This window comes from Grus americana, chromosome 4, assembly GCF_028858705.1.
Source record: "Grus americana isolate bGruAme1 chromosome 4, bGruAme1.mat, whole genome shotgun sequence".
In the NCBI taxonomy this organism is placed as follows: Eukaryota; Metazoa; Chordata; class Aves; order Gruiformes; family Gruidae; genus Grus; species Grus americana.
This window is the reverse complement of record NC_072855.1, coordinates 35,147,047-35,160,157: the sequence shown is the minus strand read 5'-3', so window position 1 is coordinate 35,160,157 and position 13,111 is coordinate 35,147,047. Positions and strand designations below refer to the sequence as shown.

The window sequence follows — 13,111 nt, the reverse complement described above, 5'->3', positions numbered from 1 at the left end:
TTTGTGTGTGCTTTGTGCAAATTTTAAAGCACAAAATTGAAGGAGGATGCCTGTGGAGTAAAAAAAGTCTCAAATGAAATGTATGTTTTAAGTCTCAAATGTACGTTTTTCAGAAAAATACTTTTGTAAATAAAAACTATTTTAAAACAGCGTCATTTGTTTTAAGCAAACGTTTGTGTTGATGGATAGGATTGAAAAAGCTGGCAGAGTTATTGTCATCGTTCCCGCTGCCCCAGTAGAAGTGTGACTTACCTTATTTAATTTTATGGAATAATGTTTTTCTGTGTTCATAGCAAGGGACTGTCTAGAGGTTCCACAAATCAGTGTCTTTCTGGAAAAAGTGGAGAGTCTCTTCCAGCAATTTTTGAGAGAAATGTGCAGGAAGCCATTGACAATTATACTTGGTAAGCATTCACTTCTGAAATAGTACTTCATTAATGGGCTCTTTGCTTAAATAGATATTTCAAGATTGGTATTCACTTTCACTAGTCATGCTTTTAGTCATTCTCACGGATGACAACTATTGCAGGATATAATGCAGGATATAAATTGACGTACCCATTGTTTAGAGGGGTTGAACTTTACTCCTGGTTTGCGTTATGGATTTGCATATTTTAAGACCATAGTGAAGGGCACCGATTAAGTCTGGAAGAGAAGTTAGCCTTCACGGCTAAATGCAAATAATGCTCCACGGGGTCACAGGTCAGTTAACTTTCAAGAAGTTTCATTTTAATTGTCACTGGTAAGGATTTGCCTGACCTGCACATCTGACGGTCCTTGCTTTCACTGTATCCCAGGGGGGGTGGTAGCTGGCAGGGACCAGCTAGAGCTTTCTGAGGGCTGGAATCCCAGAGCTCAAGGTTTAAAGTGCACTAGGTCTAACAGCATAAAAGACATTGTGTACAGATAAGTAACTTAATGCTATTTGAAACATTTGTACAGATGTTTCTTGTGATACCTTCTATTAGACTTACAGAAGGCTTATGCTATCTTTAATGTATAGTTTTGTTGTGCCCATTAGCTGAGCTGGAGAAAACAAAATAATTGTTAGAGGTGAAAATGCTTGGTATGTGTGCGTATATGTGTGGATACGTATTTGAATATATATACATCTTCTAGAGTGCCTTTACAGTTACAATGGCATATGTACATATAAAAGCGTAATACTTTAGAAGGAGTTGCCTTTAAAGCAGAAGTGGTACAAATAGGAGCATGTACTCGTTGCAGTCTAGTTAAAAACATACACTTGCAACTATTCGCATTGACTAACAGCATGTCTTGAAAATCTTGCATCCAACAGGAAGGTATGTATCACTGTCCATTTATGTGATCAGGTTGTGTTATTTTTAAAATGTTTATACAGGAAAACATTGTGTTCTTAATTTGTCTTCACAGTGAAACGCTTTCATCTAGTGTTCGTACAACACCCACGGAATTGAATCATTCTTGGTCCAGAATAAACAGCTATACTACTGGTTTGTCTACTGAAAGAAGCTCAGTTTACTCCTGGAGGGATGATGTATGTCACATGAACTTTTACAGTACGCTTTATCTAAATATTGTAGAATAGATTAATTATTACAGAAAATAGGCATGCAGCATATGTCCTGTAGGAGAAGTTAACTACTTTCATTTATTATAGCCTAATGATTAACTATATTAATTTAGTATTTAAAAAAATAGGTTTCTTTGCTAGTTGATATCAGTGCATCTGATGTGTAACAAAGAAAAATGGAATAAAATTATGAAATTATGATATTTGGGAAAAACAAACCTGTTTTACCACAGAAGGTAGGCTTAGGTTTCTGAGTCCAAGAGTGATAAAAATACATGTTTTCAAATACTGCATAATGCAGGCATTGTCTAAATTGATCTAGTCTCAATGTTTTGAGTCATAAAGCACATTCATGAGCATGCATTTAAATGTCCCAGTCTGAATAAATATTTAGCTCTTACCAAAGCTCAGTTCTGTTTTGTAGATGATACAGAGGGAAGTTAAGCCTGTTAGGGAGAGGCTGACATCTGAGGCATGACTGGTGCAGACTGGCAGCGTTGAATAAATCCAAAAGCATTGTGATCACTGCCACTTTCATTTTAAAAAGTCATCCATGGCTGGTAGTGATAGTTCTGCCATACCTTTTGCATAATCTCCTAACCTTTAGGGTACTGATCCCTTCTGTCGCTTCCAGCCCTCCAGGGGAAAGCCTGACCTTGGATCATACAATAACCTGGGTGAGAGTTATTTTCCCATTCATTTTCAGCATCATCCTTTTTGTAGCCTGAAGTGGTTGGGGCACTCGGCTGGAAGTGAACAGATATCACCTGGGCCCTGAGTATTATCCCTTTTTTTCTGTATTTCAAAGGGTCTAATATAAGTGGCCCAATATCATTATGAATGGTGCCCCAGCTGAGGAACCCTAAGCAAGTGCTGCTTTCCACATCACTGGATAAAGTCCGTCTCTTCGCTGCTACCTTCATATGCCCCTCACTCGCCTGTTTCTGATTGCACTGAGTTATAGGTTCCGTGCAGAAGTGTGGAAGCCATATCTCTCACTGAGTGCTGTTCCCTAACCACCAGCCTGTCATGCAGAAGGAAGGTGCCCCCTCTTAGGTCTTTTACTCAGAAAGGGAAAGTGGTGCTCAAAAAAGCAGGGAGCTTTTGTGCTGTGGGTCCCAGAGGTGTAGTGTGTATGCTCCCTTGGAGCAGGGAGGGAGCCAGCAGTCCAGGCACCTTATAACTGATGTTTTCTGTTGGCTAATCCTAGGCAGCTACTTTCTTTTTGCTAAATCACCTTGCTCAGGCCAGCTACCTGTTTTTCTTTTTGCACTGCAGCATGTAAATTGTGCCTCCAAAGTAGGTAGTCTGAAGATCCATTCTGAGATGCTCAGCCAAATCTGTCCAAGTTGTCCTGTTCTTTAAATACTGTGGGTGTTAATAAAAATATATATGCATACTTGCTAACAACTGTTATTTTTATAATATGTAGGAATTTGATAAAGCCAACACACAAAGAGTACATCAGTTATTTTGGGAGATAGATGAAATGCTGTTTGAAGGAAAAGTGACCTCCCAAACTCAGAGCCTGCAGGCAGAATGTGCAGACTGGGTTGAACGATTTCCTCATCTAAGGTAAGAAAATTTCTTGGTGCTACTAGTTTTAACCAATTATCACTCTAATTTGATTTTTTTTTGGGGGGGGGGCGGGGAGGGTACCCTCATATGAATTGCTCTTGATGTATGATATCAGTATCACTTGGTTTCAGATCTGAAACTCTGGGACTGAGCTATGTCATAGTTACGTAGTAAGTCTGAGTGGTGGTGCACTAGCAGATAACGCTCTTTATTTTGCTTAATACAATGATTGCAGACAAAGATATTTTAGCAGGATGTAATGAGAAAATAATAATGCACCATTTTCATGACTTTTTCTAAATAAAGAATACATCTTGTAAAGAAGTATTTGGTTTTACTGCAAGTGAAGACGTACTGTGAAATTCCAAGAAATTCAGTGTTAGTTCTGTTATTGGTTCTTCTAAAAAGAAATGAAAAATGACAGCAGCCATGTGCCGCACATATACTGCACAGCCATAACGTCTTCATAGGCGATGTCAATCAATGTAAAACAATGTGTGATAGTAACCTGGCAATAACTAGTTGAACAGATATGAGGGCGCATGCGTGGTTAATGAAAATTGTTTTGCATAGATGTGCAAAACATCTGGGCAGCCCGATAATGCTTATAATGCAGGGGACAGAAGTCAGTGTTGCAATGCATTGTACTGTCCTGCCTTTATAAATAATGGCCTGTCTTTCTTGGTGAGAAGCGGTGACCCTAAGCTATTCTAAACATAGATCTACGTGTCTCTATCTTCTAGTCAATAGTTTAACACCGTTAAAAAGAACACTGTCAATAACTGCAGTATGCTTTCAATGCTTTTAGATAACCTGCAGAGGCTTGTTACTAATAAATACAGACTAAAGTCAACTAACAAAGCTTGCCACACTTTGTAAGGAAAAGGAGAGACTTGTTAAATAAATCTGAGGCCATTTTCACTAGCACTAAGCTATGCTTTGCCCTTTTTAGATACTGGAAAAATTAGTAGAACATGCATAAAATGGAGACAGGTTTTTGTGCTGTAATTAATTCAAAATATTAAATCATTTCACTATATTTTCAGAGTATTTTCACTAGGTGGAATTATTTTAAGTGATTCCCTCTACTTATGATTTTCTGTTTCAAATCTAATGCTGGCAATACCAACCAAGTCCAAGAGGTTGAAAGCGAACTGAAGAAATCTGGGAGCTCGGTGTCATTTGGTACTGAGGGATGTGGTACATCCTATGATATAAAAAAAAAAAGTTATTTCCATTATTAAGCTTACACCTTAAAATTCAGTTTGTGTTGACTAGTTACTCAGAAGAATAGGTTCTGGGATGCTAGATTTGAGAGTTGTGCTTTAAAGAGCTCACTGGTTGTCCTTTTTTTCAATTTGTAAAACAGCTATGTTGCTATATGAATACTTAGCTCAGCATGTGGGAGTGAATATACTTGAGAACTGTCATCAATGAGAGAAAGATCAGATCTATTTAAGAGAGAAGGCTTTTTGTTCTTGGCTTACAAAATAAAAAGTAAAAAAGGCTAAAGGCTATTGTTTAGAGCTTCATGTGGCATAAAGTGCTGTTTTGTGAAAGGTAGTCTCAAGAAAACGTGCTCAGGTGAGTCTGGACATTGCTGCTTGCCCTACAGCTGTGACTGGCAAATTCTTTCGAGGTCCCTCGTGAATTCCAGTGAAACACAGTTCAGTAAGCAGTGATTATTATTTACCTGTACTGTGTTCAGAAATTATTTTGTAGAGTAATTTTGTGTACATGTAAATTAGAGTTGCTTTTACCTTTTTCCTCTGCTTCTGTGCGTTATACATGTTGGATTTTGTGCATTTTCTGAACATTAATTCTAGTTTTAACTACCCATGTAAACATTTTGGATTAGGACTTCTGCTTGCATTGATGGATACTGGAGTTGGATAAATGAAGTCATAGCAGATGGTATTCTGCATCCATTTTTTTAAACATTTCTTATGGAGTTTTGATAAGAAAGCAAGTATGTTTACTTCATCTGCCTTTAGAGCAATCTAACAAGTTTGATTATTTGCTCTTAAAAATTATAAGCTAGAATCTAATCTTGCATAAATCAGCTTAACTTTAATGACTTAAATACTAGGGAATGTTAATGTATTACACAAGGCCTTGGACCCTCCATAAATTACTTTCCAAAGCAAATGTAAGGTGTGCTTTCACATTGCCTACTGTTTGCAGGTATTTGTATTCTTGATAGTTGTACATGGAGTAGATTTCCGTCTAAGATACCACTCTTTTTTCTTTTTTTTTTATTCAGGGTTCTAGGAAAGCAGCTCCTATTGCCACAGGATGAAGGCTTTCAGCATTTTCAGAGCAGAAGTTGTACCTCTGTGGATACTAAGTGTTTACCTGGCCTCCATGAGTGTACTAGTAACATGAAAGAGTATGTTAATTTTTTTAAGTTTTCTTTTTGGTCTTCCCTCTTCAGAAATATGTACAAATATTACTTTTGTATTACTGAAACAGTTCAGTATAATTAAATATGCACTTTCTTCATTCTTTGAATATTTGATTCGCCTTTTGTTGATATTTTTTCAGGCTCTGCATTTCAGGCTCTAAAGTGATCCCAACAGCATCTCCAATACATAAATCACTAGATCCAAGTTCCACTAGGATTTCTGCCTCTGACTCATCCATGTATTCATTCCTGGAAGAAGAAATCTATGACGTAGATGGAAAAATAGAAGAATATCTTGCCTTTGACAACAAGGACCTGTAAATAACATATATATATTTTTGAAGAAAGTGATGAAAAATTATCAGTGAGCCCAGTCAGGGTTCATAAACTGTTTCTCTTCTGTAAAATACAGTTCCTTCTGTCCCTGTATTCAGTAGCACAGTGGTCAGAGCACTCACTGGGCATGTGGACGATTAGGTATGTTGTCTTTCTAGTGGTTCAAAACTCACATCTTCCACGTCAGAGGAATAGGTGTTAACCACTAGTTGTTTTGAGGTGTTTTGTGCATGGAGATTTGATAGAATGAATACTTAATTTTGAGATAGGAAGTGAAATGAAGGAATCCCTACTTTCCAGATGAGTGCCTTGACCACTGGGTTGTTTAGGGTCATTACACTATACATGCTCTCATCGTCTGCTCTAATGAATCTTAAATTCTTGCTGTGCAGTGCATAACAGCTTTGCGAGGAGAGGTGCAGGCAGGATACAACCTGCGTTTAGGGCACTCTCATGAGTGACAGGAGTAATGCAACCTAGGTTTCCCATGGCCCAGTTGAATGTTCTAGCAATTAGGTTACTGGGTAGAATAAAGACCATAATGGGCTGTTTTCTAAAAGGCCTCTATGAGGGGGAAAGTTTGCAGGAATAGTAGGGCACGAAGCATAACTTTTTGTGCTAAAGCTTGATGCATTTACAGGAAAAAGACATAGCTCTGAAAAACTGAGAAACCAGACTGAGACCCAGCTACACACTTTCAGTCCTGTTTTTTGAAAGAGAGGGCCTGGGTGCCTACCGTTTTGGACAGGATTTAGGATTAAGAATCCTTTTAGGAATAAAGTATCACTTCGTTTTGCTAAGTAAGGAAACTTAATTTGGGAGAGGTACTTGACCAAAGGTGCCCTCCCTTGTGCCTCCTTGATATGTTGTTTCTTGTTTCCTTCTCAGGATTCAATTCTGAACTGTCTTATTCTCCATAACTAAAGCATTAGGAGTTTAAAAGCCTGATACAAAAATAGCTTGATCTTTTTGTGAGTTGGACTATTCAGCCAACTCTCAGTTACAGTTAAGTTTGCAGTCTGGTTTGAGGAAGAAGTAAAAGAAGTGACTGAGAAGAAGAAAGGGAGATGGATTTCGGATCATCCTTAAAATCTTAGAGAAATTGCATTTCCTTAGAAGGAAATATCATGGCATTAAAAAAAAAAAGTTAAAACTTTCTTCCCAAGAAGTGTATTAGAAGACCAAGTCAGGAAATGTTGCTACACTTCCCTAGGGAGAGAGGGGAAAAAATAATAAAAAGTAAGTGTCCACGAAGTAGTGGAAGGGAAGGAGGCGAGCATAAGGATATAGGCTCTGCTATTGTCAGGCTGCAGAAATCCTTCAAAGCTGTTTATCTCTGATCAGTGGTGAAGTGTTGCAGATGTGTGTAGGTACGCAGGACGTGATGTAAAAGAAATGCTCTACGTGATTGTCGTCCTCCCAAATGCAACAGACAATAGTTCCCTTATGCTAGGGTAAAAAGCATAGGATGTAGTCTCAAATGACTAAATGCCATGTACAAAGCTGTTCCTTCTAGAGCTGCAAATCTTTCTGTTATAATGCCCTGACCGGATTTTTTCAGTTTTCTACCTGCAAGTAAAAGAAATTGTTATATGTATTTCATAGGTTCTGTTCACATAGGTACTCCGTGCATTTAAATTTGAATTTTTTTGTGATCTATATCTGACTTGCTTTTCTTCTATATGTTTCTATTCTTTTGATGTATTAGAAGGGGGAAAAAAAACCCCAAATCCATGTGAATTCATTTCAATTTGCTTCCTTTATTAGCGATGATGAGAGTTGGGAACAAAAGAAAACGCATCTTGCTGAGAAGAGGAGTAAGCGTGGCATTCCCCCTGTTTCTCCCAATGCCTGTATTGAAGATGCTGTGGCTTCTGAAGTATTTGATTGTATCTGGACCAATGTAATTGGAATATTGGAGGAACTGATTAAAAAAAATTGGGAAACTAGTATCACAGGTATTTGGTATTTTCAGATATGGTATTTATCAAATCTAACTCAGGAAAGTGATTTTTATTTTCTTTCTTCCTTAAATCTTGGGAAATCTGGTTATTTTAAGATAGTCACATTGGTAGTACAGCATGATAAGATATGTAACACCTTACCATGCACACATGCACACACACACCCCGCAGCTAAAATATAAATATTCCTACTATTTTTTGGGGAGTTTTGTATGAGAGGTATAAAAAGAGGAAGAATGAACACAAAAAGGAAGAAGAAAGACTGACAGAGCTTCAATGTGGGAGAGCGTGTTTTAAAAAAAAAAAATCACTGGCTTGGGATGCAAATTGATGCTGTTAGCAGGGGATCACTGATGATGTGATCTGAATCTGGAACCTAGGAATCAGTCTCCTAGTCCTCATTGTTTGAGCTTTGTTAATAAAGAGAACCCCTAGGCAGTCAGATTTTTAAAGCAAGTAGACAGCCTTGCTTATAGTGCAGGAGTTCATCAGTTTAATATAGGATGTAGAAATGGTGATGCATGCAATTTTATTTTATGATTTTATATTCAAACTGTAGTGAGGAAGAGCAAAAGCTAGGAAAATTAACTAGAAGTGAAATTCTGTTTAGTGTGTGTATGCTGTATTTGGAGGGAAATTTCAGTTCTTCTTTTCATGTATTTTAAAAGGACAGTAACTTAGGAGTACTTGGGGATGGGTTTTGGAAATTACTTCAAACGTAGGGTACACCCAATCTCAAATATAAGTCTCCAGCAAGGTAAGAAATGGCAAAATTTCTCAGAGTACTTGCAGCACCAGAACTTAACATTTCAGGTGTTACTGAAGTATAAAAGGGCTTTTCCCACCACAGGTGGATTGTTTAGCTCAATATTATAGCTTAGTATAGGATAGCTTAGCAATTTGGTGATAGGCATGCTCTTTTATCTTTGTGAAGGGCATCAACTTACGGCAAATAGATGGCTCACCAGAGTATTTCAACTAGGAATGTAAAAGAATTTGAGTTTATAATAGAAACGAGATGGTGGTATATACCCAAAATGAAACAGTGTGTAGCTGCTGTCAGACAAGGATAGGATCAATAGACTTTTTTTCTGTTAATCTATTTTTTTTTCTGCTTTAAAAAAAAATGTTTGTAAAATTTTGAATAACGTTCCAAGAGTCTTAGCAGTATTTTCTTAAGCAACCTCCTACAACCCTTCTTATATAGACCAACTTATTTGTCAGCGTCAGAGAAAGCAAATGGGAAATGCTTTCAGAAAAACATCATTTATGGTAGATTTTTAAATATCACATAAACTTAAAACTATATGAAAGTCTTTATTTACTGTGCAATATAATATTGTTTGAATTTCAACAAATAATGGCTGGTAAATGCACAAAAGCAAGTTATTTCCTGTACTTTTTTTTTTTTGCTGTTGTGCAGAGGGTGACAAACAGGTGGAAAAACTGAAAGCTGTTACAGCAAAACTGCCACATTTGCCAGTTGTCCGTATTACAGCAGATGCTGGGAGTGTTCCTCTTTCCAGAGGTTCTGAAGCACGAGGTGTATCTTTTGGGTCTCATTTTGTTTCCTCGCAGGTAAAAATAACTTTCCATCAAATGGTGTTCTTTTTCCTGCTAACTTGGGACAGAGTCCTGGTTGAAGCTAGAAGAGGCTCTTTTTCCCTCCCTCTTTTTTTAAAAACCAATTAAGTATACTTAAAATAAATCATCTAATTTAAAATGAAGGTTCATTAAATGTCCATTTCTTGTTTACTATCACTTGTTGTTCTTTGGTTCTTAAAGGTGCTTTTTACCACTAAGACACTACTGAAGTTGGTTTACAAAATAACACTTGTTAGACTGTATTCTGTCCTTAGAAAATAAATCTGCTTTTATGGTGGTCCAGTCTTTTCCTCTTAGCAGAATTAAGAAAACAAATGAGGCTCTTCCCTGGACTGCAGGGATGTGAAGTTGCAACTTAAAGTGCTTTACTCACAACCCTGTGAGTTTCAAACTCTGATTCCTTTTCATTTCCTTTGACTCTTGGAAGAGGGGACTCTGCTGTATGTCCGCCAGCGTGCTGGCACTAGGCCTTACTTGTCTTTGTGGAAGCTTGTGTTCGTATTGATAAAATGCCCCTTTTTGTCCTGTTTGCCATCTCCTCCCTCCGTCCCCTGGCTCCCATTTTCCACATTTTTCCTTTTCCAGCCACTGCTTTTCTTTCCCCCCCCTTCCCTGTCTGTCTCTATTCAGTTCAAACAACTTCATTCTATTTTGCCTGCTCTTTTTCCATGCTTGCTAGGTAGCGAGCAAAGAAACACAGAAGAGATAGCACGGCAGTTTCAGTGCTCCCTGCTGGCACACTTGTTTTGTAGTGGTTGCAGCAGCCAGAAGTAGTAAAATGCTTAGATAAGTAATGCTCAGGGTCTGTGCATCTGGGCTGGACTGTGCTGAGGGAAAATGGAAACTTTGGAGAATTGAACTCCAGATTCAACTGAAACTTACATTGCAAATTAAGTTGCAATTCAGTAACTAAATTGCCCAAGTTCGGTTTGTAAGAATTTGTTTAAAATACGCAAAACAACATATTTGCCCCATCTACTACTGAGAGTTCTAATGAACCATCTTAACAGAAACATTTCTAAGAAACAAGTAAAATATCTCCTAACTACAGGCTTTTTGAGATCTTCTTCAAAAAAAGTAAAGGTTAATGCATATTTGTTGCTTTTACTAGGTTCACCGTTTCTCCAGCAACTTCCATGGTGATTTGAATGGCGTGATGACAATTCAAGCAAAACCCCTCCAACAGAGGCATGTTGCCATAGCAGAAAAAATACAGTAGGTGTTGGTATTGACATTTTCAAAATGCAGCAGAATTCATATTATGTGAAAGATGTTTTGCAATTATAAAAAGGCAATAAGAAGGCAGTCATCTCCTTTGCGTGTATCACTGATGAGACAATGATTTGTAGAGGTTGCAATGATACACTGTTGAGAAATCCTTTTACTTTTTTTCCCCTTCATCTTCATTCCCTATCTCGTTTTCCTTCCTTTTTCCCTAGGAATGAGCAAGAAGACAAACAACATAGCATTGACTCCAGTGCTCCAAATTCAGTGCACACTAGGTTGGGGAGAATTGCTGATAACAGTGTTCTCTCATCATCTCGGGTACTGCTGGCATCTTCTAGGAAGCTACCAAGCCATCGTAGGTTACCTTCTCTCACTTCTGACCAACTCTCCTCAAAAGCTCCTAATATGTACAATGATGAAATCCTTAGGGGGACTAAATTGTGAGTTTTTTCATTTTATTCTTTGCTTTCCTCAGAACTTTACTGAAATTTCACCAGTGAAGGATTTTGCAAAATACTTGAACTAAGCCGAGATTTACGATTGATTCTAGAATTCAGAGAGAAAAAGAAAGCAAGCAGAACTCTGTTTTTTGAGGAGAGGCTTTTTTTTTTGTTGTTGCTATACTAGGTGCCGTTACTTTCCGTAGCTGAGCTCTATAAAGAAATGTACTGATCAATAATTTCATATTACTTCAGTGAAAAAATCTTTAATACAATTTTTCCTAAAAGAAAAAATTCTTAAAATTCTGTAGGGGTGCCGGTTCGGATCGTTTGTCTTCTGGTTGTGCACCTACAACCCGGAACAAGTTACCACCAATAAACTCCGAGGCTGTTGAACAGTATCTTTCAGTACCTCGATTGCAACAGAGCTCTGTAAGTTGTATTTATTTTTGTAGTGGTGACTAACTTGAAGCTATTTGGAAATAAATTGCTCTGTGTCACTGGTTGAAACAAGCAATTTTACAGCTTGTGTTGGTTTGTATTTAATACATGGTATTAACATGCTAATGTGTATTACACTGGTGTACCGTTAGAATGCAAGAGAAGCCAGTTGAAAACCTCAGGTCACAAACAGATCATGGTGTTAAGACTTTCATCTGAAAACAGAAAAGTCTGTTTAAAAAAAGAGGAAAAACAACCAACAAACCAGATAGTAACCTTGCACTTATATGCATCTGGATTTAAATAACTCTTTTCAGTGTTTTATTTACTAATGTTAGGTGATAAAAAGAAAATTATGCTGACTCAGTAGAAAAGGATACTGACTTAAAAAAAAAGATAAATTATTGATACTGGCCTATTTTTGGAGGATAGGGAAATAATAAATCACAACAATGAAAGTAAATTGATATTTTGTTATTATTTTGCTTCTGGATAATATTTTGAATTGATACATGTGTAAAGTGGGTTATTATTGTTAATGTTGTTATTGATAGCTTCTGGGGATTATAAACTAATATTAGGAAACAGTCTCAAATCTCTTTGAAAATCATTAGTACCCTTAAGTTACCTTAAATTGGTGCTTTTGGTTAGTGAAAACATACTTTTCTTCTCTTGTGGTTTTTTTTTTTGTACGGCAGTGGAAAAATTATTATTTTAGCCAATTCATTTGCTGCATTCTCTCAATGCTCTTTTTAATTCTTTCAGCATCGAGGACAATATGCTCGTAGCAGAGTGTCAAGTGCAGTGCCTGGCAGTACAGAGCAACGGCCACTCAGAGAAAGAACTATTATTATTGATCAATTTTCAAGGCCCAACACAACTCATACATTCAGGATATGTTACAATGTAAGTATAGAGACATGGAAAAGTGAAGAAGCTTCCATTCATAGACTGTTGGTCTACAGGAGGTCTCATTTACTGGGTCTCTCCTGATTTCTGGTGTACAGGGTTTCCTGCTACCTGTAGAGAGGAGGATGTCAAAAAGGCTTTGGGAGGGTGTGGGACCTTGAAAAGCAGGACCGGTGTATGAGGAAGAGATTTTTTTTTCAGGTCTAATGCATCAAACAGTTCCTTTGAAGGTGTCTATGCACTAGAAGTGTGCAGTCTTAGTACTGCTTGGAACTTTGCAGCTTGGTAGGCCTCACTCTGCTGGGCTAGATCGGAAAAACTGTAATCAAACAGTTTCAGTAGGTAAGCATACCATACTAGCTAATACTATGTATTTCCTTTTTACAGACAGGCACACCTCAGAAGAGATCACTGACTCCCATGGATTTTGCTAACCACAGAGGGACAGGTCAAGGATTTTTAATAGGTAGGCAAAGTAAGAATCACTTAGAAGGCAAAAGGCCAACAAAACCTAGTAACCCATAGTACAGTTGAAGTGCTCAGGAAGAGCCATGGAATCATAGAATGGTTTGGGTTGGAAGGGACCTCAAAGATCATCTAGTTCCAACCCCCCTGCTGTGCAGGCAGGGACACCCTCCACTAGACCACATTG

General features: G+C 37.7%; 1 protein-coding gene across 7 annotated transcripts in view; it reads left to right on the top strand.

Moving 5' to 3' along the window:
- The window catches only part of FAM149A (family with sequence similarity 149 member A), a 33,523-nt gene that overhangs the window by 17,559 nt on the left and 2,853 nt on the right, over positions 1-13,111 (top strand). For 5 of the 7 annotated variants that reach the window (XM_054825179.1, XM_054825178.1, XM_054825183.1 and 2 more), the window contains exons 2-13: positions 294-404; positions 1,396-1,519; positions 2,988-3,130; positions 5,397-5,522; positions 5,678-5,854; positions 7,641-7,831; positions 9,261-9,415; positions 10,554-10,657; positions 10,882-11,109; positions 11,421-11,541; positions 12,316-12,456; positions 12,847-12,925. In XM_054825179.1, coding sequence (XP_054681154.1) covers positions 294-404; positions 1,396-1,519; positions 2,988-3,130; positions 5,397-5,522; positions 5,678-5,854; positions 7,641-7,831; positions 9,261-9,415; positions 10,554-10,657; positions 10,882-11,109; positions 11,421-11,541; positions 12,316-12,456; positions 12,847-12,925 — 1,700 coding nt within the window. The remainder of the gene's footprint in view (positions 1-293; positions 405-1,395; positions 1,520-2,987; positions 3,131-5,396; positions 5,523-5,677; positions 5,855-7,640; positions 7,832-9,260; positions 9,416-10,553; positions 10,658-10,881; positions 11,110-11,420; positions 11,542-12,315; positions 12,457-12,846; positions 12,926-13,111) is intronic. The other 2 variants (XM_054825180.1, XM_054825182.1) reach the window with 2 other exon arrangements.